Source organism: Oryza sativa, chromosome 4, assembly GCF_034140825.1.
Source record: "Oryza sativa Japonica Group chromosome 4, ASM3414082v1".
Lineage (NCBI taxonomy): Eukaryota > Viridiplantae > Streptophyta > Magnoliopsida > Poales > Poaceae > Oryza > Oryza sativa.
Window position 1 is genome coordinate 28,686,462 of NC_089038.1, and position 26,842 is coordinate 28,713,303.

Sequence of the window (26,842 nt, forward strand, 5' to 3'; positions counted from 1 at the left end):
CGCCAAAAAAATGACGATGGGGCGTGCTCCGGAGTCCCCAGGACTGGGGCCTTGGGGGGAGGATTTGAGGGCCTCCTCACTTTGGGGGCTGTAGTAGGGTCCTTGCTGGATCTAGTTTTTTTATCTTAACTCTCAAAAATCGAATAGGGGCTGGATTTGAGGTCCCTGCTGGAGATGCTCTAAGACAACCAGCAATAAGAAGTCTTGGTCTCTCCGCACTCCGCACAATGAATATAAACACAAATACGCCGCTGAATGCCTGGGGGGTGGGGGGGGGAGAAGAAATTGGTGAAGGTAGGTGGTCTTTTCAGTAAAAAAAAACTACTATACCAAAACTGGAAAATATATGTAAAGTTCCTCCTTTTCTTTTTTTCCCTTTCATTTAGGTGTCATGCTATGTACAAATTTCACGGGAGCAAAAAACCTAAAAGTTACATCCACTTGTTGAAAGAAAGAAAAAACAAGGGTAATAAGAAAACGCATACCAAAGGACAAAAAAAAACCAAAATAATACTATAGCATCTATTTATGGTACACAGGTAAAATATTTGAAAGAGTAAAAAAGGAACTAAAAAGTCTTCTTTGCCTCTCAGCATTCGCAGGAAACTAACACAGCACTGTACAATTTTCTTTGCGCATACCGAAGGTCTGTTTCTGCATTAGCAAGACACAGAACATTAGAGTGCTGAAGTACAAGTCTAATAGTACACAAATGATAGTCAGCCACTCTGCCTAGTTTGATTCAACTTGTCTCATTTACCGCAAATTTGTTCATAGCAAGTACTTGTCATTACTCATTATTGCCGAATACTATGATCAAAAGCCTATCTTTATGACCTTAACCAGACATGAATATATAAATGCATAGTGCATAATTCTTAATGCATCAAGTATTCAAGTGTAACAAATTCACTAATTTTGTATTTACCTGTGTTCTCTGTAAGAAGCCCACACTGATTTCTACAAGTCTCCATAAAAAAACGGAGAATATAAATTACGCTGCAGCTTCTCTCTGCTAAAAACTTCACCAGCAATCCAGTTTAGCTGAAAAACCTAATTCTGATACTATCCATTTTACATGTCTAGTCTGAGACCATGTCCTCCAATTCATGCATGTCTGAATCAGTCTCATTTGAAGAATCCCTTCCCAAGGGTGTATTCTCGCCGTAGTCCAGATCTCTCCAGTCAAACTCACCATCATTAGCACGTTTCTCCATTGCTTCCCCAATCCGATTACTTGGATGAGGCTTACTATGCCCACTTCTTCCCTTTGTCTTTGCGCAAATACAGTCCATAGGGTGCTCATGGAATTCACCTCTTCCAGGTTTTATCTCATTGGGCTCCCCCATAAATCCCTTCTGAAGTGTCTGAACTTTGGACGAAAATGTTTCCCAACTCATGCTGGTTCGATTGAGAAAGAGTGAGTAAAGCTTCTTGGCATTGGGCCTTATGGTCCTCTTGTGCCCAAAATACCTCCTGAAATTCAATTTTCTCTTCAGAATATGACCAGATGTACCCAAACTATTTCTGAGAAACGGGTAAAAACATTACCTTCGACCAGCCAACATTCTGGCCATGTTGCCGTTGTTATTTGTCACAAATACATCACTCTTATCACACACAATATAATCAAGCGCTGCCATGCGAGATGAAAATGAGAGGAAAGGCGCCAACTCCTCCTTGCTAGCTAGAGTTTCCTTTGAGTGGAAGTTTGGGAAGAGCGCTTTCAGAGGTGCCAGCGTCTCCTCTCCACCATACACCTCACCTGATGCAACATATATGTGCACATCCTTCCCAAATCCCAATGCTCGGAGCATGAGGCCAACCTCTTCTGGTGTGAGAGGGCACTTACCGTGCCTACGTTCTCTGTCAGGGTTGCTTGCCTGCATATAAATTTTCAAATGTGTTAATGTAAAAAAACTGAGGTCACACTTCAATAAACATAACTAGGGGATATTCTCTTACATGCAGTGTCTTCCATCTCTTACGGATTGCACCGAGTTCTCTTCTCTCAATTTCCCCACCTCCAAAGTAGCAACCAGAGAAGGCGAGCATGTCAGGCTCAAATCTGTCACAGCATGTGTGGATTAACAGAGTTTGTGCCATGCATACTATATAAAAACACAAAATTTAGGCAAGAAACAAAACCTTAGGTGAAGGGCAATGAAGCGTCCACTTTTGGCTCTCATTCTTTGGACAAGCATTTCGCCCATCTTAAGAATTGGATCTGTGAACTGTAGTGCATGATAATTGACTCTGCACCTAAGCTTTTGAAGGTTAGTCTCCAACCTATTGGAAACCCGGTAGTCAAATTTGGTAAGCTGGACAACCTGCATGGACAGAAATGCAGTAGAAACAATCATTATTAAGCATTTCTAGCTGAAAATTCCAAATATAGAAAGCACAAATTGTACTTACATGTTTTTTCAAAAGGGCAGGTAATACTCGGTTCTCATAGCATTTTGCAGTACACTTCCTAGGAATACGCATTTTGTAAGGATATGGTGTTTTCCCATTCCTGTCAGGTACTTGCCGTATGATCTTTACATCGTTTGAGAGTGAGGATATGAATGACTCAACATCAAAAATATCCGCAAAATCACTGTGATACAGAACACAAAATCAGCAGAAGTTACTTCACTAAATTAACCAAGACAGGGTAAAGATTGTGACCTTGCATCTTTCCAGAAGGATTTCTGATCCAGGTTGGGAATGACAAGTGTTGCATTCAGAATACGGGCTGCAACAACAGCATCTATGATCTGAAAACCACATAAGTAGCATTCTTTGAGAGTCATTTATGGGTTGAAGAATATTTGACCCAAAAAAAGGCAATTATTGTGGAAAAAAAAAACATGATGCACCAACAGGCGAATTTCTTCCAACTTCATTTCTCTATTTACTAAGGACCAACATAAGCACTCGAACACAGCCAAATTAATTTCTCCGAATGCAGTCTAGCACTAATTAACCATGGAAACTCGGAGCAGTAAATAGTAAAATATGAAACAACTTAAGTCACGCAGGGCATTCAAAAGAAGTTTAAGAGTATACTAAGAAAAGACAAGAGACACACGGATGCAGTCACGCAGCGTATCAACAAGTTGTTGGGAGTGTAACCAACTGCCAGCCGATCATATCAAAGAGCAGTTGGGGTGAATTACTGATTAGTACTTGCTGGACGCGTGCAACTGAAGAAACGGATTTGGAGCTAGCTACAACAGTATCAGCATCACTACAAGTTCCCGAGTCTCACACTGCTATACATAAGGTCACAATTCTGCCACTAAAATGCTCCCCAAGCAACATAAAAATTCAGACGTTTTACGTTTCCACTGAAATAACAAGATGATTTTACTTGTCGCGTTGTTCAGCCAATCAAAAACTGAACATTTCTCGATTACCAGTTCGTAACTTCGTACAGTATGATCTTACCCCTGTTCGCTGCTGGTTCAGGCCGCCGCTCGTTGCGATCATCAGATACCGATTCGGCTCCGTGACGGCCTTGGCATCTGCCGGACCATAAAAAGGCGAGCTTTATTGCCACCAAACATGAACAGTGTATAATTCTGGTCTTCTCCCGAACAAAAACTTTCGTACACGAAAACAAAACCAAAAGGTTTGCAAGTAACGCATACCGGCGAACGCCTTGGTCGCGTTGCTGCAGCCGAAGAAGTTGCTGGCCAGTTTCGACGCCCAGAGCTCTTCGCCCAGCTTGCTCCCGCCGCTCTGCGGAATCCAGAATCAGTTAGGCGAATTGGCGATTCACCAATATCCACAAGCAACAGAAGAAAACAAGCGAGAAATTCCTGCACTCACAGGAACGGCAAAATCGACGGTGCCAACTACATTTCGGCGCAGCTCGCTCGGCTTGTTCAACTGCTCCGAGAAATAGGAGGGGGGGAAAGGACAAGAAATAAATCAAACATTAATAATACGAAATGGAACCAGATGAAACCGGAGGCGAAACCCATTGCATGAATCAACGACTTCCGCCATCCGAAATCTACGCTTTATGCGGGAGATGTTACCAGGAACGGCGGGTTCGGTCGCCGCACAACACGGTGGCCGCCACCCCCGCCGCCGCCGCCGCCGAGCGGCGGCGACAGGAAGCAGTGGAAAGCGACGACGACGAGCAGCAGTCCCGCCGCCGTGAACGCCGCCGCGGCCGGCGCCACCGCGGGCACCACCCACCTGCCGTGGTGCTGGTGACGCCGCCGCCTCGTCCCCATGCGCCCCTCCTCCTCCTCCTCCTCCTACGCACGCACGCACGCGCTCGCCGGCGCGGCGCGCAGCTCCTCCTCCTCCTCCTTCTTGGCTGGCTGCGCCTCGTGCTCTTCCCGCCGTTTTTGATCGAGCGCGCGCGCGTTCCGATGCGCGCGGATTCGCGGCAGAGAAGAGAAGCGAAGCGGACGGAGGCGGTGGCGAGGCGAGCTCAGTTGGGTGGCAACAAATTGGAAAGCAGGTAGAGAAACCAAACCAACACGAGAGGAACTTATACACAAATAACGAAAACCTAAGGGCCAAAGTGCAAAAGTTTCCTTGTGTCCCAGTTAAAAAAAAAATAGGGGAGATCAGAGCGAATCTTCACCGATTAGCCATTTGTTATTTCGTTTGTCTGTTCGTTTTGGATCTAAGCCAGAGTTAACTATAGTGATTATTCGGTTTGTTTTTTTGTGTGATGCTTGCATGAACCGATCTGGCTTCTTCTGCGTGTGTCTCTTAGCTACTACACCGAGGAACATGCCGGTGTCCACTGGTAGGATGAGGCGATCAAGCAATATCCGCTAACTTGACGGGGGCATTCCGCAAAAAACTCTCCTGCTCTTCCGCCGCATAATGGTGAGATTACATGGATTTATTTATTTAACCGCTGTAAAAAAAAGTCCACTACCAGCACAATTAATTAATTAAATTATGTGCTCATTAATGGTGCAATATGCTATTCATCAGTGTTTAATTCGCTAGGAGTAAACCGATCGATTTAATCATCGCAGACTGCAGCACACGACGTGCAAAACGTGCAAGTTGCGTTTTCTTTTATTTCACTCGTAATAACAGTAGAATTCGTGTTGCACGAACAGTCCATGTGATGGCTGGTTCAATGGCTGTACGACTGCTTAGATAATCCGAGCAAGCAAACCTGCATCCGATTTGGATGGATGATTCGTCCCTGACTCGCCTTTCCAACCATGTGTCACGCAAAAAAGGGCGCGGGAAAAAGGGGTTGGTCGCTCTGATCAGGTTTGGCACATGAGCAAAGATTTTTTTTTTCCGCACATCTCAACATAACAGAAAGAATCATATTTCAAAATTGAAGGGAAAAGATTACAACACAAAGAAAAGGTGTTTTGAATTTTGTAATGGATAGATATGCTCTATAGCAGAAGAAAAGGAGCAAACGTTGCAATACACGAGTTTCACATTAATACCATTCTTGCACAGAAAATTTATGAAATTCACTCTGGAAATGCAATGCTCACGAGTTAATACTAATCCCAACAACTAATAAATATTAGTAGAAATTTGTTCAATACATGCTCTAGACTGGCCAACCCCTAGTCTCAAAATTCGTATGGGGTTTAGTATAGTCAATGTACAGTTAGCATTTCAGCAGTCTAGTCCCCTGCCTTTACCAGTGATGAGAATAAACCTGGCTAGAGTAGAGGTTAGTTTAGAAGATCTGCATGTGATATCGATGGCGGCATGCATATAAAAGTTTGTTACTACTCACTAGTGTGTGGCCAAGCATATAGTGGGGCTAAGTAGACCCTAACAAACTGGACACAAAGGGGCAAAAAATTGACGTGTGGCTGGGTTGATTAGAAGAGAAGTCTCAATCAATCTCTAATTTCAACCAAGCTGGTCCTACCCCCATCAAGTCATGAAAATTTTTCAGCTCTTCTTTTTTTTTCTCCCACTGTGTTTGAGCAATAATTGGCTTGGGCAAAATTCTCTTTTTATGTAGGATCAAAATCATCAAATCCTTGTCCTCCATGTCATTGTATATATTGACTTGATCTTTCTCACTCTTTAATTTACCTCTTCTAGATGAAGCAACCAAGAAATCTGGCGCACTGATTTGGTCACGGTCTCAGACATTGAAAAGAAAACACTAGAATATTATTTTTCAAAAGGGGATGCTCTAATTAGTAATTAACATGGCTTAGAGGCTAGGGTGTTCCCATGATCTGCAGTATCAACGGCTAAACAAAACATCCATTACTTAAAAGAGAAGCTCAGTTTAGCTGATCAAGTAGGAGTATCATTTTTTCCCCCAAGGTTCTACCAAAAAGTCTCATAAAAATGAATTGGAATATCAAGCAGCTGGATGCATGATCAGTAGAAAACAAAAATAACCTCGGCTGAATATATATGTATATATGATTGCCATAAATTATTAATTATTTGTTTGTGTGTGATGAGAAAGGGAAACGCCAACAAACTACATCTATATGATTATAATTGACAATTCGGCTGTGCCCATGTGTACGTGATTACCTGTGGCCATGTGTACACAAAATTATTCTCTAGCTAGCATGCACTTGTTTACGGCCACCCTTTTGAGTTGGCCAAAACTCCATTCAATGGCTGTCTGGTGTGATTCGGGACCCTTTTCCTCCCGTGATAAAAGCCCATTTGGTTGCTAATTAATCAAAACAGGGATGATATGGAGAATTAATTAATGTGCTGCACTTGATGCCTAATTAGAACCATCCATTTGGTCCTTTCCATGGCACCGGCGCCGGCGTGGATACTGAACTTTTCTTGATTTCTTTGGTCACACGAGAGGACGAAGGGATATTTGGGGAGTGCAGAGGTCGGTGGTCTGATGGTCTCTGTCTCTCTCTCCCTGAATCCTTGTGCAAGTGTACACCTGTAACTGAAAAGGCCAGTAAGTACTGTACATGATGATCTGGCAACATCACTAATCACCGAAACGTAATTGCTGCTACTAATGCATAGTACATGATACTGTCAAGCGTGCTCACTACCAGCAGCAACGTACCATTGCCTGAATTCAGGGGGTGCCCATCGTACTGTACTCTAACATCACTTATTTTCGACCGTAGGGAGTACAGTACTACAAGTACAAGCAACATATTCCCATCTTCCTAAAACACGAGCATTATACGTGGCAATATGGTTCCTTTTTTTTTATTAAGATGTAGAGTAGATTCTATCTTAATTTTTATTAGTACGTTTGTCAAACCACTAAACGATATATTTTGTATGAAAATTTTCTATATAAAAGCAGCTATAAATTATTAAATAAATTTATTTTTAAGTTTGTAATAATTAAAACTTAATTAATAATGTGCTAATGATTTTTCCGTTTTACGTATCCGACCTTAATCTTCATACATGTAAAAGGGGCCCCGCTACTACTATGCCGCAGTCTTCAGTTCTGCACGGCAAAGCAGAGAGGGACAGAGTGTGCAACGGTTGATGAAGCACAGCAAAATGGAATCCGAATCTCTTTTTTGCTCAGCAACCAGCAGTCACAAGCTCACGGCCAAGAGGCGAAGAGACAGAGCAGGCCGTGCGCCCGTGCCACCGTGCGAGGCATCCGCTGGTTACGTGCGAATCGGATAAAGCGGAGGCAGTTAGAGTACTACACATGCTGCTGAACCAGCACGTTCTGTCTCGTTAGCTATCAGCCGTTTTTAATTGTACATCGGTTTTTAGTTTTGAGTATATCTATCTGGCTGAAGCCACGAATACCAAATTGCCAACGTATACAGATTTCCAAATTGCCGTGCACGTGACTGCGTGAGCACTCTTGGTAGGTGAAGGCGTGAAGCTGCTGAGACTGAGAAAGTGAGAAGTGAAAACAGCAGATCTACTACAGTATTGTAAAGTGCAGCACTCATCAGTCATCACAAGGGGGTAGTTAGTAGTACTGGCAGTACTGCTACTGTAGTAACTAAACAGAGGGAGACCATCAAAGCAGCATGCAAATGTTCAACTAAACAGGGAAAATCTTTGATTAGCTAGCTAGCTAGCTTTAGGACATGTGCTTCCTTTTAATCTCCTCTGTTATTTTGTCTGTCTCCAGCATGATCTGACATAAATAGACTCGGAGATCATTTCCCTTTCCCCATTGGCAGAGCTTTCGTCCAACAGCAAGGGCGGTCCATCCACAAAGCTTGCTACCAACTCCAACTGACCAATTTCCATGCAACGAGAGGCGACGAGCCGGCGAGGCCCATGGCTGACTCCGACTGAAAGCAAGCAACCTACCAACCGCTGTATTATTATCATCAGTACGTAGTACGTAGTAGTACTAAACATGCCTAATCTACGGAAAGGGATAGGATACGTGCTCGATAAGATCACAAGAACAGGAGTGGAGCATATGCAATTATGCATCATCATCATCCGAGCTAGTAGCACCCACTCGCCGATCAATCATGGAGAGGCAGCTGAGCTGGATTTAATTTACTATACGGCTTAATAATGTTAAACCCAACATCACAAACGATCGAGTAACTTCTACAGACTGACAGGACATTGCACAGGTGTCGTCTCATCGTAAGCAGCTTCATTAGAGCAGGTACAATAGGTACCCATACGCTGGCTATATCATACGTGGAAGATGGAAAAGTAGAGAGAGAGAGTGTGTAAAACGGCCGCTAGTTTTATCGCCGGCTTGGCACAAGCTCTAAACCTACATGCACGTGGGTAACACAGGCTTGCTGAGAGTAAAAGGCTGAAATGGCGGGCCCTACATATAATAAAGTAAATTTGTTTTATAGCAGATGGGCCAACGCTTTTTGTACTGATTGGCTCTTATATTACCTGCAGATGATGTGTATGAAATTAGAGCCGGCAACGTACTGCACTATTAAACTTGCTCTTAGTACTACACCTCATCAGTAATCACTGCAGCGAAGTGATCGAACCAAACCAAACCAAAAGCGAAAGCCCAAATGATTCGCGAGGCAGAGCTGACGAGCATGTTGGGAGCACATGGGGGGAGCACATGATACAGTGGCTTTGCCTGGGGCCGGAGTCATTTGTTGGCTTGGCTACCCACAGCCGCCTCGACCACACTGCAGGCTGCAGGTCTGAAGCATAACGGCCTCGCTCTCGCAGTCGCAGCAGCAGCAGCTTTGCTTGGAGTGGAACCAACAGGAGGGCGATGTCTGATGATTGTGTTGTTGTTGTGTGTTGGATGCGCGAGGAGAGGGACGAAGTGTCAAAGTTGATTGGGATTTTGGAAATCAACTGTTAGATGGTGACACTGGTTTCTGAATTCTGATAAGGTTAGCTTAATAATCATACTTCCTCCGTTTCACAATATAAGTCATTTTAGCATTTCCCACATTTATAATGATGCTAATGAATATAAATAGATATATATGTCTAGATTTATTAATATAAATATAAATGTGAAAAATACTAGAATGACTAACATTGTGAAACGAAGAAAGTATAAGATAACAAAAAATCAGGAAAGGTATCGAAACCACATCTTTGTTACGTTATCAGTTTTGAAGCTAACAGAGACGGAAGTATGGGATAAGTATGATTAACCAAGAGAATTTGAGCATTGCTATACAGTATATGGAAGCATCGCATACGGAGTAATCTTTTTCAGCTTTGCTCAAATCTCCAGCACAACATAGGAGTAACAGCTGCTGTACTTGGCATTTCGTAGTACTACATCAGTACTACTCCGTACATGGAAGCAATACGAGCTTTTTGATGAGCTTCTCAGATCTCCAACATACTGTTCTACTGTACTCCGTAAACATTTCATCATCTGTAGCATTTCATCATCTAGGCGTAGAACTACTACTCCTATGCAACGCCCTGAACCAGTAAACTGAAGGGGGACAGAGTCCAGCTTGGCAGTGGATCGCGGGGAATGATGTAGCTGACAGACAGGTGGGCCCCCACCCCCACCAATGGTGGGCAGGAGGCATAAGAGCAAGTATATAGTGAGCTATAAGCCTACTATAAATTTACGTAGAGAAGAGAGGTAAATAAAAGAGAATGATATTGGCTCTCATACAAGATTTAGCTTAACACAAGCTCCAAGACAAACACATTAAATATATAAGTGAGAGATAGAGGGAGGAGAAGAAAATTATAGCCAACTTATAGCTAATCTATTATATGTGTTGATTTTAGGATGGACTAAGAGCACCCGCAATGGTAAAGTAATGTGCTTTCTATAAAACATGTACATTTCAGCAATAGACTAGATTAATAGTAAACCACCTCAATAGTATGTCTACATGGGTATCTATAGCTCTCTCATGCCTTGCCTCGTTTTTCTCTATAGACTATCTCTAAGTTAGTAGATAGCTTTGCCCTCTCTCTTCATTTAATATCTTCCAAGTAGGAAAATATGCTGACATGGATCTCTTCTAGAGAGCCTATAAATAACCATTGTGGGTGCCCTAATAGTAAGGAGTGAGCTATATTATTATCCTTGCTCTAAATTAGGCCGAGCCGGGAGTGGGCCCAACTGACAGGGAGAGGAATGTGGCCAGCTGCCGATTGGATTTGGTAGGAAGCAGATTCTGGCATGGCTCAGCTGGCGCCTTTGCTTGTGCTTGGAGTTTTCCTTCCTCTACTCCGGGATGGATGCACCCTTGTGCACACTGGGAATCGGAGCTGCAGATCAGTGCCGCTATTGGTAGGCTAGGTTGCCAAGAACCGAGAAGGATACACTAGTACTACCTCCGTCCTACATAAGTGTAGCTATGAGTTTTCGCGTCCAACTTTGATCGTCCGTTTTATTTAAATTTTTTTTATAATTAGCATTTTTGTTGTTATAAGATGATAAAACATGGATATTACTTTACTCGTGACTTATGTCTTTAATTTTTTTTTTAAAAAAATTAAATAAGACGAATGGTCAAAATTGAGCGCTGAAATCTATGGCTGCACTTATTTTGGGATGGAGTTAGTATACTACTTTGGAGTTTGGGTAGGAGTGGTCGAGTTGAATCTTGAATTTGAGTTTGTTTATCCCAATTTGAGGGCAATGTCAATGCGAGTGGAGTACTTATGATTAATTATTCGCTGATGGACCGCATGTGTTTCATTTGTAGCTCCACTCTGTCGGTGCACGCGGCACAGAAAAGAAACTACTCCTAGAGATTTACTTGGGCTAGTACAGCCCATTTAAAACACTCAAACAGGCCCACTAATGGACCATTTGACCAGCCTTTTATTAAGTGTAGATGGTACCTGAATTTCAGGAAAATGATGTCATCTGGCTATACAGAACACAATGCACAGTACCTACCAGGAAAGCAAAGCATAACTATCAACATTTCCTTTACTATCATTCTGCTATTCATCACAATGATTGGTCTCATTTTTTTTTAATTAAAAAAATCAACTGAGTGTACCTATCAATACTGTGAAAAAAAGAAGAAAAGTGTACCTATCAACAAAAAAGAAGATAAAAACAATAACCTATGCACAGAGACTATCGTACCAGGAGTTCTATACAGCACAACATGAACTACTCCAGTTTATGAGCAACAAAATTGGCGAGTAATGCAGAAGGTTACCAGCAAATCCTGCAAACCACCAGAATTGGCGAGTAATGCAGAAGGTCACCTAGTGTGGATTCAAGTGCACCAATCCAGAATGTCTAACATTATTAGTTCTTTACGGCCCAGCGTCGACCCCTTATCTCATAGCCATCAGATGCCAAATCACCACCTCCCCAACTGTCCGCAGCAGCAACCGTGCTTACAGCTCTCCGATGTTTTTTGCCCTTCGTGAACCCACTATCACTTGTGCTACCACCTAACAGAGGATCATCAATTCCACGAACCGGTCTATCTGGTGACACTGCACTCACCCAGTTGTCATCCTGGCTTTTCTTGTTCTTTTTCATCAATTTGTCAAACCGCTTCTCGACTGGCCGTACAGCTTGGTTAACAGTGAATTTAAAATCCTTGATCACCTATAGAATAGTAAAAAGAGGACGATGGCCCACAACAGCACATGCTAATAAGTTCATGTAACCATGTGAAAAATCAAACATATGTATTCATAAAAGGCAAGATTTGTTTGTAGAACTCACATATTCCCCACTGCCAACCACGAAGTCTCGAACACTTTCTTTTATGTTTGTTGTGCTTCTCTCATCTGGTTCCAACTGCGGAAGCTTCAATTTGGCGGGTCTGTTACTTTCCTTTATTTCAAAAGGATCTACAGGGTCCGAGGATACATAATCCCCGAGTACTGAGACGTTTCCTGGTGACTGGTTGGCTTGCAGCTCATAGGGCTTCGCAGGGAACACATAGAGGTGAACAATGGAAGCAATGCCCATCTGTGTTGGCGGGAGAACGATGCTATCAGATATCCACAATATCACAAAAACATCAAGGAAAAGCAGCTTCTTTATTAGGACAAAACATTGATAACTCGTATGGTTCTTGGAAAGACAAGTACCTCTATGCAGATAATGAAATCTTGAATGCTCGATTTCAACTCCAAGCTCTGGGCTAAAGGACTTCTAAGTAGGCCCAAAGAATACATTATTGCAATTACCACCCCTTGCCACCATGTCAAGAATACTATTGATTTGAAAGAAAGAAACTTAGCCAGAGGCTTTATATGTGCCAATTCATCCTTGGTAGCCGTATACCATTCTACTAAACAGTACAGGGCCCAATATTGACTAAAGTTCAGGACTGCAGCAAAATAAGGGTATCTGCATCACAACAAAATGTGGAGTTAAACACAAGTGAGACAATGTGCAAGCAAATCAAGACAATTCAATCATGAAGATGACAGACAATCTAACTTCTGGATGTAATGTCAACTCTGATGCATATATAAGACCCAGAGTACGAATACTGCCCTTTTCCCACATATGAGTAAAAAATAATTAAAGGTATAACTATCTTACCCACATCGCAAATTGAACTCTCCATCACAATATACACCAAAAGCTTCTAGAAAAAGAGATAAGCTAGCCGTGACTGTCTTTATAATCACCTGCATGAGCAAAATACTTAACTAAATCAAACTCAATCTTCCAGATTTAATAAATAGCAAGAAAAGGAAAAATAGAGTAGTGGAAATACATATTGGAAGATTCCAAATTTGATAATCAGGTAAAAACGCATCCCCAATCTCCAGGGTTTCAATATGAAGTTCACAGGAAAATGATGATGTATGATTCCCTTCTCAGAGGCATGATCCAAGAGGGGTTGCCTGGAACCAGAGCCTCCTTCCCTCTTTAAAAAAGCTATTGTTTTATCCTCCCCACCTACATTTAACCAACCACAGTAAATACACATATACCAGCTAAAACACACAAGGTGAGCTGAACACTAGCACACTACATTGCCTAGGCATGAAAACTTACAAGTAAAATAAAACTACAACAGATGGCCAATGCCACTGAAAGACATAAATGAAGGTATCACAAATTTGGCTTAACAGTGAAAAAAGCTTCATCATGTTCAGGCTACCTAAGTATCAATTTATCATAACATCTTAAGGCACCAACCAGTAAGAAGCTTAGCATATGGTGCGATCTATAAGAATATAAGATCGCATTGCTTACATTATTTTTCTGGGAGAGTTACTACACACTAATCCTATTGAGAAAAGCATGCTTTCCAGTTCTAAGATTTATATAAAGGCAGAGCCACAAAAGTAGTCACAAGAATGAAATCATTCATCATTCATTCATGTCATAAGACTGCAATGTTCAAAACATGTCTCGTGCCGTCATGCTTATTCTGAGAAAATGAGCTCGTTATATCTAAACTATATAAAGCAACATCCTAAATATTGGCGCTAAATAAACCCTTAGAGAACATTACACTAAATGTGAAACCACAGTCAAAGGTAGCTGCTGAATGTAACAAATTAGTGGTCATCCTCAATGTATGTTGATATAACTTACCTAAACATGCAGTAATATACCTTCCGAAGCAGTACATAGCAAATGCTTCATAACCATCACGCAAGATGCCACAGTAAACACTGGTATTTGGATTTATCAACGAAACATACTGGTCCAAAAGGAGAACAATGTCATCACACATATCATTGGAATAAGTAAGCACCTATGAAGATTGCTTTGGATGTCTCACCGACTCAATTGCATAACATGGGACCATCAAGATAACACCGAGAACAAACTTTTGTTCCTGCAGAAGGTAAACAAGGACCCAAAAAAAGTGAGTGTATGCTTGTCAACAGAACTATTTTTAAAATTGATGAGAAGGCGCAGGAAAGGGATGTACATACCTCTGGATTATTGTACGCTGAGAGGTGCTCAAATATAAGGTATATAGAGAGGGAAAGAGAGAGCAGCACGAAGAATCCCGCAACCAGAGTGGCCCAAGTTGGCGTGGTGTATTGCGCCAACAGGGGCATGAGCAGCCTAAGATTGACCCTCATGGTTGTGCAAAAATTTTCTTCCAATTCCTATGGTCTCACAAGACCTCAGAAATCAGCATAATTCAAAATGAAATTCTGCACAGTTGCGGGCATCTCCATATGCATAGCAGCTGTTGAACTCAATACCTAATTCACCCCAAAAAAGCAATCAGAAGCTGACAAATTCACATGATCCACGCAGAGAAACTATTATCTGCAGATAGATAATAAAGAGTTCGTATCCTGTATATATGAAAAGCCCCTCAACAACGCAAATCAATCAATAGATTACCCATAAATCAGAGAATTTTCTCTCGGTGCTTCCTGGAATCCACTAAAGTTTAAGAAGTTAGAACTGAGACAACAAGCAACCAACCCAACCACCCAACCAGAACGAGAGCGTACGGGGAAAAGAAGCTAGGGCGACATCGAATCTGTGGCTGCAAGTTAACCAATGGAAGCACACGAAATTCGACCTAAGATCGCTTCGTCCCCTCCCCCCCCCCACCCTGGAAGCACACGGCGGCGCCTTCACACACGAAACAACCTCCCGCCTCCCCCTGATGTAACATGCCCTAGCCCCTACACATGGATGTGAGCAGAAGAGATGGGGGGAGCTCGCTCGTGGAGGGAACCCGACCTGAATAAGCACACGTGAGGCCACGAGCGGCGAAGGCGGCCAATCTACGGCGGCTTCCGGCCGACGGCGGCGCCTCCGCGCGTGATTTCCCGCGGGACGTCGGCGAGGGAGAAGAGGGAGAGAGGAGGAGTCGTCGTGGTCGTGGCTGCTCGCCTCGCCTGCCCCGTGGCCCTGTGGGCCTTAATATTTTCGAAGGGATGGAGGAAGGAAAAAGTACACCGAAGGTCCCTCAGCTTATCATCAGGTTATAAAAACGTCCTCGAACCACAAAAACGTTGATATACGAGGTCCCTTAACTATATAAAACCGATCACAATAGGTCCCTCGGCAGTTTTGATCTCGGTTTTGTTCTACGTGACGGCTGAGTCAGCGTGGGCCCCATGTGAGCCTCACATGTCAAGGTAATCCACATCATCACCCTACCTCTTTCTCCTCTTCTCTCTTTCTGGGCGAGGCAAAGTGGCGAGTTCAGAGGCCGGCAGGCAAGGCGGGAGAGAGGAGGGCAGCGGTGCCGCGACGGCAGCCGGCGCCTGCAGCGGGGAAACACGGCGACGCGGTGGTGACGATGCGAGAGAAGGGGAGGGCAGTTGCGGCGGTAGCACGGTGGGAGCGTGAAGAGGACGGGAGGGAGAAGGGGCGAAGCGGCGGCGGGCGAGATGACGTGAGCGACGGGAGGGGCTCTGCGAGGTTCACCGGCGCTGGGGACGACGATGGCTTGGGGGCGTCGCGGCGCCAATCCTGGTCGGAGGCCGCCTCGGCATGCGCAAGCAGGAGGAGCACGGCACAAAGGCGGTGCGCCGAGAGCGGTCTTGCCCGCCACCGCCGCACTCACCCGCCAACACCACTGCACCGCCTGCTCAACGTCGCCATTGTCGTCCAAGTCGAGCCCCAATGAGCCACCTGCCCCTATAACCCCCAACGATGGCGACGTCCTCTAGCTCTCGGCAACTACGGCGCTTGGTCCTAGCGAGCCGCCGCCGTCGCGCCTGTCCCTGTCTCCTGTCGCTCCGGCTCTCGGCACCGACGCCAACACGTTCCTCCCGCCTCGCCGCCACCGACAAGCCGACGCCGACGCCGGCCTCCCCGCACCTCCCCACCGTCGTGGCACTGGTCCTCGAGCGCCCTCATGGCGTCGCTATCCTCGCCACATTCCTCCTGCCTCGCCACCACCGCCAAGCCGATGCCGGCGCCGGATTTGTACTTGGGAGGAGCTTGCCGGCCTCCCCGCGCCTCCGCCATGCTTCCCCACTGCGGCGCCACCCTCCTCATCTCCTGCCTCACCCCGGCTACCTTGCAGATAAGTGTGAGAGAGAGATGAGGAAGGGAGAGAAGAGGGGAAAGAGAGAGAGAGATGAGGCTGACGTGGATTACCCTGATATGTGGGACCCACGTGGGTCCCATGCTGACTTAGCCGCCACGTAGGATAAAACCGGGATCAAAACCGCCGAGGAACCTATTGTGACCAGTTTTGTATAGTTAAGTGATCCCGTATATTTGGTTTTGCGGTTCGAGGATGTTTTTTTATCTCGATGACAAGTTAAGGGACCTTCGGTGTACTTTTTCCATGGAGGAAACACCAGGTGGGCCCGGCCCATAGAGAGAATTGGTGGGCGGCGGTTTGCCCAATGTCCCCGGCCCACGCAGCAGCAGCTACCGTGGCGGCTGCGACCAGCGAGGGCAACCACCTCGTCGACGTCTCGACGACGACGACCATTCCGGCGCCCTCCACGGTGAGTGATTTCTCGCCCTCCCGTCCGCCGCTGCTTCCATGTTTCCAACTCCCTTTCGACATCGATTCTTCTTATCCGCCTCCCTTGTGGATTCGGATTTAGCTAATTAGGTCTCTTTCCCCCATTATTACCTTTTAAATTGGGATTGTGAGCAGCACAGAACGGCATGGCGACCTCTCCAGCTTATCCTCCCCCTGGATCCGGTGAGGGTTTCTCCAAACCGCCCGCTACAGGTAACGCTGCCTAAACTTGCCCTTAGTCTCAACCCCTGGATACAAAGCATGCGCTTCTTTACCTTTGAAAGTTCAAGAAATACAGTGAATAAGATAAGGCAGATTTATTTGTTTCGCTTTTGGTACAAAGATGTGATTTTTAAAAGAAACTAACAGGGTATAACAGGAATGCCTATTTTCTACTGTGATTTTTCGCTCAGTTGCATCACGTGAATAGGATTACAGTAAACGTGTTCTCAATCAGTATTTGATCTTTGCGTTTAGTCGTCTCTCCGGATCTGAAAGATTTGGCCTTCACCTGGTAATCATTTCGATGCATTCATTTCCCTATCCAGGAGGTTTTTGAACCTTGATCCACTTCAATCTCCAAGCAACAGTCTAAATTTAGCTTCAAATTTTGGGTTACCTGTATCTTTTTTTCTTTCATGAAATGGAATTATTTCCAAGCTTGTGGTGGCGTCTGTATTGGGTTTCTTTCTCCAAGTTATATTAAGTTTGGCTTCCAAAGAAGAACTTATATTTGCTTTACTACAAAAAAATCATCGGAAAAGGGCTCTTCTGTTGTACACCGATTTATTTATTTGATGCATGTATATAAATTGCTCTCTAATGCATTATAAAGCAAATAGCAATTGATGTTTACAATGATCAGATCCTTGTTCAAGTGGCCATTGGTCAGACCTCCCAGTTGATCTCCTTCACCGCATCTTGCATAGCCTTGAGCTCCCAGAAGCCCTTGCTGTAGCCGATGTCTGCAAGTCATGGTGCTGTGCTGCCATAGCTGCAGGTGTTCCTCGTTCTTGCACACCATGGCTAATGTCCTGGTCTGACAAGCCTCCACATGAACTGGAATATGATGTCTTGCTCAACAATTGCAAATGGCAGTGCCCTATGGGATGTGAATTCCACGACCTTGTCAATGGCCACAAGACTTATGAGGTTAATTTGCCACAAGTGGCTTGGGTTGGTGCATCTCATGGTTGGCTTGCTGCTGCTGATAATCTCTCTAATCTTTTGCTTTACAACCCATTTACCTTTACCACAATCCCTCTTCCGCCGATCACTGATCTAGGGTGTGTGGAGGCAGTCTATGACAGTGAAGGAAGCATTGTGAGATATCGCCTTGGAAAGCACAAGGAAAGTGATGCAAAATTCCTTGGTGTCTGGTTCTACTAGAAGCTTGTGCTGTCATGTGCTCCTTCTCTAGGTGGTGACTATGTCGTGATGATCATCCACAGCTCTGCTAATCGGGTCTCGTTTGCAAGTGCAATAGAAGGTCGCTGGCGATTGGCTTCAACTATAACCCAAGGTAGCGGCGACCGATACGCTGATTGCGTCTACCACAAAGGCAGGTTCTACACCCTGACTATGTATGGCGTTCTTGAGATGTTGGATCTTGATAATCCATGTGAACCAAGAAAGGAGATTTTTTTCACCGAAAGGAACACGGAAAACCCTTTAGTTTTCCTCAGATTCCTAGTGTCAACACCATGGGGTGATCTTTTGCAAATAAAGTTTTCTCGACGTGTTCATCGTACTAAAAGACTTGAGCTACGGCTATGCAAGATTGAGGTTGAAAATAACAGATTGGTAAGATTAAGATCTGCGGTTGCAGCAGCAGCCCTTCGGGAGCATGCGATATTTGTTGGACAAAATCATTCGGTGTGTTTGCCCATCAGGGATTTTCCAGAGCTTAGGTCCAGCTGTGTCTACTTCACAACACCTTGCTTGTGTAACGATGATCATTTTCCTTCTAGGCGGGAAGGTTGGAAAGGTGTAGGGATTTACGACTTGCAAAATCAGATATTTGAGGATGTTTTCCCTTCTTGTGAGCGTGGGTATTCGACCTATCTCCCTATTTCTGAAGTTTGGATCACCCCCAGCCCCGGCCTTTGAAAGAGTACCACATAGCCTTTTAGAAGTTTGCTGGAAGCGTGGAACGGATCATTGCTGCCGTGTGCTTACATTGACTTGTACTTAACTTATCAATGTTATTGTTATATATATTGTTTTGCCGCCTTTTAGAAGTTCGCTGGAAGCCTGGAACAGATCATTGTCGTGTGCTTACAATGACTTGTACTGAACTTATCAATGTTATAAGCATCCGAGTGTTGTAGCCCATGTTCTGTAAGCCGGTCCACTGTTCAACAACGATTGTAGATTGCCAACCATGTAAAAAAATGGCACTTCAGAGGTGCCCAACTCTTTCAAATTCTTCTCTAAGAAGCAAACCTAATGGTCCCAACAAAGGTCTCGTAAGCGGATTTGGATGAATAAACTCCAGAATGATAGGCTTCATACATGTTGATCCGGAGAATCAACGCATAGAACCACCCCCCTCATTGGTAAGTCCCAGCGAACTTATATATTGTTTTGCCGCCTTTTAGAAGTTCGCAGGAAGCCTGGAACGGATCATTGCCGTGTGCTTACATTGACTTGTACTGAACTTATCAATGTTATTGTTATATATTGTTTGCCTGTGGAAATTTTGCCATATGTGCGCTTCATGCTAGTTTTTGTTGTAACTATAGCTTGACATTGATCGCAATTATTTTATTTCTTGTTGTAATGACTAATGAGGCACGCAGCGTGATTTAGATTATTGAGTATATTATTATCATGAATTATCTACTCAATTATAGGGATAAATTAAATGTTTTTATATATAAATAAATTCAACAAATAACTTTAAATAATTGGCCTAAGCAATATTCCACATCATAAGAAAATTTTTAAGAAAACATAGTATTTCTTAAAGCAGATAACAAATAATTTATTTGAATAATTCAATAAATAAGTTGGTAAATAGGACTAACAAATAGCAATAAATGTATTGATTGATTGATTTAATCATTTTTTTCGTTAATCGCGATTGTGCCCATTCAATCCGTCTTTGGTAAGTGGTAACCACTTACGCACACTCGACTATTTGTAGCTCGCTGTCGGCGATCGGGTGATCCATGTTTATCGTTGTTACCTGAATCATCTGCTGGAAATGCTGCCACAACAACGAAATGTTCCTTTGAGCAATGTACAGTCGCAAGATCTTTGATTTTACTAAGGCTGCCGTAGTTTTTCAATATTCTGTCCCTTGTTCAATCTTACTCCCATTTAGTCTTTGTTTGGTTCACGAGAAGAAAATTTGTGGGTGTCACATCGAATGTTTGACCAAATGTCGGAAGGGGTTTTCGGACACGAATGAAAAAACTAATTTCATAACTCACCTGGAAACCGCGAGACGAATCTTTTGAGCCTAATTAATTCATCATGAGCATATGTAGGTTACTGTAACACTTATGGCTAATCATGGACTAATTAGGCTCAAAAGATCCGTTTCGTGATTTCCCCCTAACTGTCCAACTAGTTTTTATTTTTAGAGTAGAATACACCAGCGGTCCTTAAACTTGTCAGAGGTTTCACTCAGGTCCACAAACTTGCAAAGCGCCCATCGAGGTCTCTAAACTTGGTTTATTGTATCATCTCGGTCCAAACCCGCGTTTTACCGTGGTCTTGCCTACGTGGCATGCCACGTGGACGATGACATGTAATTCTTTCTCCCTTTTTCCTTTTTTTTCTCCCTTCTCTTTTTTTTTCTCCTGCGCAACCGAGCCACCGCACGCCATGGGCGCCGCCACTGCCGCGGTTTTGCCGAGCAGCCGTGCTGGAGGCGAGCGCGCGACGGCGGCAAGCACGCAGGGAGGAAGACGGCGGCGTTGATGGGGGGGAGGACAGCGGCGGCGATGGGGGGAGAAGGGCGGTGACTGGGGGAGGAGGACGGAGGCAACTGGGGAAGGATAAAGGCGGCGCAGAAGGGCCTCGCGCACTCGCAGCTTGCCGCCCTCGATGCCGCCTGCGCGCGCGCTTCCCACTCACCGCTCGCCACCTCCGGCGCCGCCCGCACGCAGGCTCGCTGCTCACGGCACTGCCGTACTCCTCCCCCGTCACCGCGAGCCCAAGCTCCGCCGCCCACCGCCGATCTCCGGCCACGCGTCGCCTTGGGCGTCGCCCACGCTCCCATCCTGCCCCGTGGCTCCGGGTCAACCAGCGGTGGAGCCAGCAGCACGCCGCCAAGGCCCTCAGCTCAGGTCGACAGAGAAGGAGAGGCCGCTGAGCTCGGCGGGGAAGGAGATTAGCGAAGACGGCCAGCGGCAGTGATGGACGAAGACAACGGCCGGCTGCAACAAGCTTGAAGACGGCGAGGAAATCGGCAACGGGCGGACGCTGGCACTGATGGCGTGACCAGGGAGCAGCCGGACCGCGCAGCGAGCAGATCCGCAGCGTGCGACTACGACGAGCCGAGGGTGAGGTAGGTTGATGTCTGCGGCTGCTACTTCTCATGCTGCCTTGTTGGATTTTTGGATTTTGGATTGGTTGCTTGCTGCTGCTTGGATTTAGGCACTGGATCTGACTTGTTGCTGCTGTTGTTTGCGCTGATGGAGTGGCGGTGGACAACGACGAGCAGCCGAGGTGTTGGATGGGCTCGCTGGTGGCGAGGAGGCGGAGCTGCCAGCGCGCCAGTGTGGACTCGGAATTGATGGGCTAGGGCACCGCCGTGTTGACCGGCGGAAGCACGGAAGAAAAAAAAAAAGGAGAAGAGAGAAAAAAAGAAGGAAGAAGGAAGAAAAAAATATAAAAATTCCATGTCATCGTTCACGGGGCGTGCCACGTAGGCAAAATCACGGTCAAACGCAGCTTTAGACCGAGATGATACAATAAACCAAGTTTAGAGATCTCGATGTACGCTTTGCAAGTTCATGGACCTAAGTGAAACCTCCTGACAAGTTTAAGGACCGCTGGTGCATTTTACTCTTATTTTTATCTATATTTAATGCTCTATATATGTGTTCAAAGATTCGATGTGATGTTTTTGAAAAAAATTGGGAAAATTAATAAGGCCTTTTAGTTAGGGGGTATTTAGATCCAGGGCTGTAAAATTTGGACGTGTCACATCAGATATACGGACATATATTTAAAGTATTAAATAAAGTCTAATAACAAAATAAATTACAGAATTTGTCTGTAAACTGCGAAACGAATTTATTAAGCCTAATTAATTCATCATTACCAAATGTTTACTATAGCACCATATTGTCAAATCATGGAGCAATTAGGCTTAAAAGATTCGTCTCACAAGTTAGTCGTAATATGTGCAATTAGTTATTTTTTAGCTTATATTTAATACTTTATACAGGTGTTCAAAAGTTCAATGTGACAGGGTGAAACATTTTGGGGTGGGATTTAAACATGGCCTTAATATGCAGAGGGCATTTCCACAGGAGTACGATCTGCAAAAGTTTGACTACGGAGCAATGCTCAATTTGCGGAGGAACATTGGGCAAAGGAATTGAAAAATGAGGCCTTGTTTAGTTGGGGGAAAAATTAGGTTTGGTTGTCACATCGGATATATAGACACACATTTGAAGTAGTTTAATAACAAAACAAATTACAGATTCCGCCAAGAAATTGCGAGACGAGTTTATTAAGCCTAATTAATCTGTCATTAGCAAATATTTACTGTAGCACTACATTATCAAATTATGACGTAATTAGGCTTAAAAGATTTGTCTCGCAATTTACACGCAAACTGTCTAATTAATTTTTTTTTTCATATTTAATACTCCATGCATATGTCCAAATATCTGATATGATGGGTGAAAAGTTTTTTATTTTGGGTTATTTAGTTCCCAAAACAAAAAACTTTTCACACATCACATCGAATGTTTGAACACATACATGGAAACATAGGTTCTGTTTGGATCCAAGGGATATTTTTTAGCCTTCCCTCAAATAGTCCAAATAGCCTAAAAAAATCCAAAAGGGTGGGCTATTTGAGGGCTATCTGGAAATAACCTAAAAAAAAAAACTATCACACCTAAGGAGTGCTAATTAGGGCTATTTTAGGTGGGGCCCACTAAAAAGTGTCTTTTCTCTTTATCTCTCTCCATATGAAAGTACATAAAGGCCAAATAGCTTTTAAAATAACCCTTGGATCCAAACAATTTAGGACCATTTTTTTTGAAAGGTTATTTTTTTTGCTAAAAAATAGATCTTAAAATAACTCTTGGCTAGTTCTTTAAACATGCCAATAGTTTGAGTCGTAAATCGTAAGGCATTAGAATTTTGAATCCGAGTAGTAGTGCATTTGTATAATTTCTTTTTATGTTTTTTCTCCTAGATAAGCACACACTAGTAGTAACTAAAAACAATATGGCAGGACCCTATCTGACCCCGAGCTGGTCGGACCTTCCGACCGATATCCTCGTCATCCTGCAACGCCTTGAGCTCCCCCAAGCCCTGGTTTTTGCAGCCGTCTGCACGTCATGGCGCTCGGCCGCCGCAATCGCCAGTGTCCCGTGTTCATCCACGCCATTGCTCATGTCTTGGGCTCATCTCCTCGAACAGAGAGAAGCCCATCAGGTTAAGGTCGGTTCAGCCATGACCTGCAGCTTCCACCATCTCCTCGATGCCCACAAGTCCTACGATGTGAGTTTTCCCCATGGATGCTTTGTGGCATGCTGCGGAGCCTCCCATGGCTGGCTGATCCTCGTAAATGAGCTCGCCAATCTGGTCCTCTGCAACCCGTTCACCTCGCGCGCGATGCCTCTGCCGCCGATCACCGATTTCGCTCGCGTCGAGGGGGGATGCGAAAACGTATCGTTTCGCTGGAGACCGGGTTTATGATGCGGAGCACATGGCAACATGGTTCTACCAGAAGGCGGTGCTGTCTCGCAGTCCATCCGAACATGCCGACCACGCTGTTATGATCATCCATCGTGATATGGACTGGGTTTCTTTTGTTAGGCCAGGAGGAAGCAATTGGCAGGTGGCTTCAACTCTGGATGTTAACGGGAAAGATCGGTATGCCGATTGCGTGTACCACAATGGGGGCATTCTACATTGTGACAGTTCTGGGGATAGTGGAGAAATGGATCTTGAAGGACCGAACGGACCAACGAAGGAGGTTATTGTTTCCAAAATGCAATATTTACCTGGACTTCTTACAAGGCACCTGGTGTCTACTCCGTGGGGTTACCTGTTGCAAGTGCGTGCAATTTCGCGAGGTCAAGTGAAGAATGGTACGAGACTCCAAGTTCGCGAGGTTCATCCTGATGGGAGCAAGAAGGTATCACCAAAATCAAAATCAACAATGCCCTAAAAGAACATGTGATATTTCTCGGGTTGAATCACTCGGCATGTTTGCGCACCAAGAATTTCTCGGGGCTAAGGCCTCGTTGCATCTATTTTTCTGCTCCTTTGATGAGAAGCACATGTGATCTCCTTTATATTTGTCATGGATGGGGAGGCGGTAGGACCTATGACATGTTTCCCCCTCTGTGTACGTAAAAAGGCTATAACCCCTTTCCATCCGAGGTTTGGATCACACCAAATATGTAATGGAATAATCTACTTTAATCTCAGAAATATTGTAATTTGTCTACTTTAATCCTCTTACGCATGAAGTCACATATTTTACTTCCGAAGTACTCACTCCGTTTCAAAAAGAGTGTCTTTGCAGAAAACCAATGGCGAAAAGATGAGAGAGAGTGTGAGAGCCTCGTCGCCCACCTACCCACCACCTCGCCCGGCGGCCGCTCGCTCCGACGGCCGTCGGCCAGGAAAAGCCCCCGTTGACCCTGCCCCCTCCTGGGCTGATGTCGCCAGGGCCCCGCCGGCCTCTCGTCCGTCCTTGTCGCAGGAGGAGCTGGACGCGGGTTGGCGTGTGGTGAAGCGCAGGAGTAAAGTCGCTCCTGCTGCCGGCCGGACAACCACCGCATTTACTCCCCCGGAGCGACGCCCTATCCCCCGTTGGCTCCTTGGCAGGTGCTTCCGTTGCCTAGGTTTGGACCATCTTAAAGCCGCCTGCAGCGAACATCCAAGGTGCTACCGTTGTTGGTTCCCTGGCCACCTCGAGCGTAACTGCTACGTTGACCTCGACGCCACCCCGCCGCGGAAGGTCCCTGCTGCGGCGCCGGCAGCGCCCCTCCGACAGCCATCTTCTGGTTTCTCTGTGTCTGCTCCCTAGGCGCACTCTGCTCAGGCCAGCAGCAAGGCGGCCGCCTCCGAGCGCTCGTCGGCCACGCCTCTTGTGCGCGCAGCTTCTCCTGCTCCTGCAATCTCAGCGCCATCTCCAACCAAGCCCGCGTCAGCTCCAGTGAAGCCTGCTTGCGCCAAGCCGATGGAGGAGGGCTTGGGTGCCGGCGACCCGCTCCTGCGCCCGCAAGGCGGCCACGGCGTCCTTTCTTGGACCCCCGGCATGTCGGCGATAGAGCAGCGTCTGAGGGGGCGTTCCCTGGTTGCCTCGGTGCTCTCGGGGAGAAAGGAGGTCTCGCCGGCGACGATGGTCGCCGCGCTGAGCGGTCTCTGTGGGGTCCCCCCTGGGGATGTCTGCGTCGAGGTCTCCAGGCCGTCGGACTTCCTCCTCTCGTTCCGGCGAGAAGAGGACTGCTCGGGCATGCTCGCGTGGTCGGGGCGCTTCAACGCGGGGGGGGGGGGGGGGGGGGGGGGCTCTGGGGTCCTTCAAGCGCTGGCATCGCGCGGTCCACGCCCGAACCTCCAAGCTTCTTTTCGTCGTCAAGCTGGCTGTGGAGGGCCTCCCAGCCCACGCCATGGAGATTGAGGCTGTCAAGCAGCTCCTCAACAAGATTGATTGTCAGTTCATCGAGCTGTTCGATCCAGTTGATGCGTGTATGTTGGAGGTGTTGGCCTGGTCGGCCGACCCGTCCAAAATCCCGAAGGAGTTCATCCTTGACATCCCCGAGCCGATGCAAGAATGGTGGATGCCGCCTGCGACTGATGATCCTGACATGTTCGAGCTGCTCGTGTCACAGTCTCCCCCGGCCCCGCCCACGGAGAAGAAGTGTCTCACCTTCGATCTCCTCCTGCATCTCAGAGAGGTGGTCGACCCCGTCCGGCAGCTGCCGGACAGTCCGTCCTATGACCCTTTCCTCGACGATCGCGAGGCCCCTCGCAGGCGCACTTACAACGCATTCCTCGGCAGGATCGACGGCTCTGGCCCGGGCCAGCTGTTGGGTGGCGGCCACGGTTTCGCGGGCTCGAGTGCGGGGACGGCGGGTGGCCTCCAGCGACAGCTGCTCCTCGAGGTGGGGGTGCAGCATGCGGAGCCGGCGCCTGTTGTCCCCCTGGTGCTGCCTACGTCCGCCCAGCAGGCGCCGCCTCTGGTGCTGCCTGCCCCCGTTCAGCATTCCGTGCCGTCGGTGGACGGGCTGGCGGCTGCACAGCCTCTAGCGGCGTCGGACATTGCACAGGACGTTCCTTCCCAGGCAGCTGCTGTGGCCGCCGTTCTGGGGTCACCTGACGTCCTTTTGGGGTCGGAGGATATCTCCCCGCCGCTCGCTTCGTTGAGCGTCGGGCAGGTAGCTCCCCCTTCTCCGGTCGGAGGTCGGACGCCGGACGTCGGGCAGGCTGTTGCGGCCGCTGTTCTGGGGCCGTCTGACTTCCTTCAGGGGCCGCAATTCTCCCCGCCGTCACTGTCCGAAGGTGTGGGGCCAGCGCCTGGCTGCTCGGCGCCAATCTCTCAGGCTGCGACCGCCCAAGTGCTTCCGTCGGCCGGAAACCAGGCTTCGACCTCCGCCATGGGTGCTACGTCCGTGCACACGTCTCCAGGTGAGGCGGTGATCACCATGCAGCTAGTTGGGGTGGGGCCAGGCTCATTAACCAGCCCTGCTTCAGCACCAGCGCGTCTGGGTGTGACCCCACCTGTAAGTGAGCTGAGGCAGAAGGGGCTTGCCAGGCAGCTATCTTTTGATGCGCCCGCCCAAGATTTGCCGTGCTCAGCGGCATTAATGTCGCCACAACCTCCCCAGGCTACGGCGCCGGTTGATGAGGATGAACGCGCGAATACG

General features: G+C 46.3%; 3 protein-coding genes and 1 long non-coding RNA gene across 4 annotated transcripts; 2 read left to right on the forward strand and 2 right to left on the reverse strand.

Moving 5' to 3' along the window:
* Window positions 1–343: 343 nt before the first annotated feature.
* On the reverse strand, window positions 344–4,467 carry LOC4336667 (O-fucosyltransferase 6). The gene is made up of 11 exons (XM_066309564.1): window positions 4,032–4,467; window positions 3,820–3,879; window positions 3,639–3,729; window positions 3,436–3,512; window positions 2,674–2,762; window positions 2,419–2,602; window positions 2,149–2,330; window positions 1,966–2,068; window positions 1,552–1,883; window positions 929–1,476; window positions 344–654 (listed from the first exon to the last, which is right to left on the reverse strand). The coding sequence occupies exons 1-10, from the start codon at window positions 4,230–4,232 to the stop codon at window positions 1,083–1,085; spliced, it is 1,713 nt and encodes a 570-aa protein (XP_066165661.1). The 5' UTR covers window positions 4,233–4,467; the 3' UTR covers window positions 344–654; window positions 929–1,082.
* A 6,814-nt stretch (window positions 4,468–11,281) lies between these two features.
* Window positions 11,282–15,172, reverse strand: LOC4336668 (protein LAZ1). Its single transcript, XM_015778046.3, has 9 exons — window positions 15,017–15,172; window positions 14,245–14,523; window positions 14,088–14,144; window positions 13,898–14,006; window positions 13,068–13,252; window positions 12,890–12,978; window positions 12,430–12,691; window positions 12,059–12,307; window positions 11,282–11,938 (listed from the first exon to the last, which is right to left on the reverse strand). Exons 2-9 carry the CDS (start codon window positions 14,395–14,397, stop codon window positions 11,630–11,632), a joined length of 1,413 nt encoding a protein of 470 aa, XP_015633532.1. The 5' UTR covers window positions 14,398–14,523; window positions 15,017–15,172; the 3' UTR covers window positions 11,282–11,629.
* A 1,499-nt stretch (window positions 15,173–16,671) lies between these two features.
* Window positions 16,672–19,100, forward strand: LOC4336669 (uncharacterized). The gene is made up of 3 exons (XM_015778451.3): window positions 16,672–16,746; window positions 16,902–16,979; window positions 17,632–19,100. Exon 3 carries the CDS (start codon window positions 18,204–18,206, stop codon window positions 18,873–18,875), a length of 672 nt encoding a protein of 223 aa, XP_015633937.1. The 5' UTR covers window positions 16,672–16,746; window positions 16,902–16,979; window positions 17,632–18,203; the 3' UTR covers window positions 18,876–19,100.
* A 1,556-nt stretch (window positions 19,101–20,656) lies between these two features.
* On the forward strand, window positions 20,657–21,864 carry LOC112938760 (uncharacterized). The gene is made up of 2 exons (XR_003242049.2): window positions 20,657–21,285; window positions 21,419–21,864. It is a non-coding gene; the product is annotated as an uncharacterized lncRNA (long non-coding RNA).
* Window positions 21,865–26,842: the final 4,978 nt, after the last annotated feature.

What these genes read in the sequence shown, in the direction of transcription:
- LOC4336669 (XM_015778451.3), top strand. Translation starts at nt 18,204, where the DNA reads ATGATCATCCACAGCTCTGCTAATCGGGTCTCGTTTGCAAGTGCAATA.
- LOC4336667 (XM_066309564.1), bottom strand. Translation starts at nt 4,232, where the DNA reads ATGGGGACGAGGCGGCGGCGTCACCAGCACCACGGCAGGTGGGTGGTG. An exon ending in TGAACCAGCAGCGAACAGGG is followed by an intron (nt 2,763 to 3,435) that starts GTAAGATCATAC and finishes TGTGGTTTTCAG; the next exon opens with ATCATAGATGCTGTTGTTGC. An exon ending in CTGCCCTTTTGAAAAAACAT is followed by an intron (nt 2,331 to 2,418) that starts GTAAGTACAATT and finishes CTGTCCATGCAG; the next exon opens with GTTGTCCAGCTTACCAAATT.
- LOC4336668 (XM_015778046.3), bottom strand. Translation starts at nt 14,397, where the DNA reads ATGAGGGTCAATCTTAGGCTGCTCATGCCCCTGTTGGCGCAATACACC. An exon ending in CATGTTATGCAATTGAGTCG is followed by an intron (nt 14,007 to 14,087) that starts GTGAGACATCCA and finishes CTTTTGGACCAG; the next exon opens with TATGTTTCGTTGATAAATCC. An exon ending in TGGTTGGCAGTGGGGAATAT is followed by an intron (nt 11,939 to 12,058) that starts GTGAGTTCTACA and finishes ACTATTCTATAG; the next exon opens with GTGATCAAGGATTTTAAATT.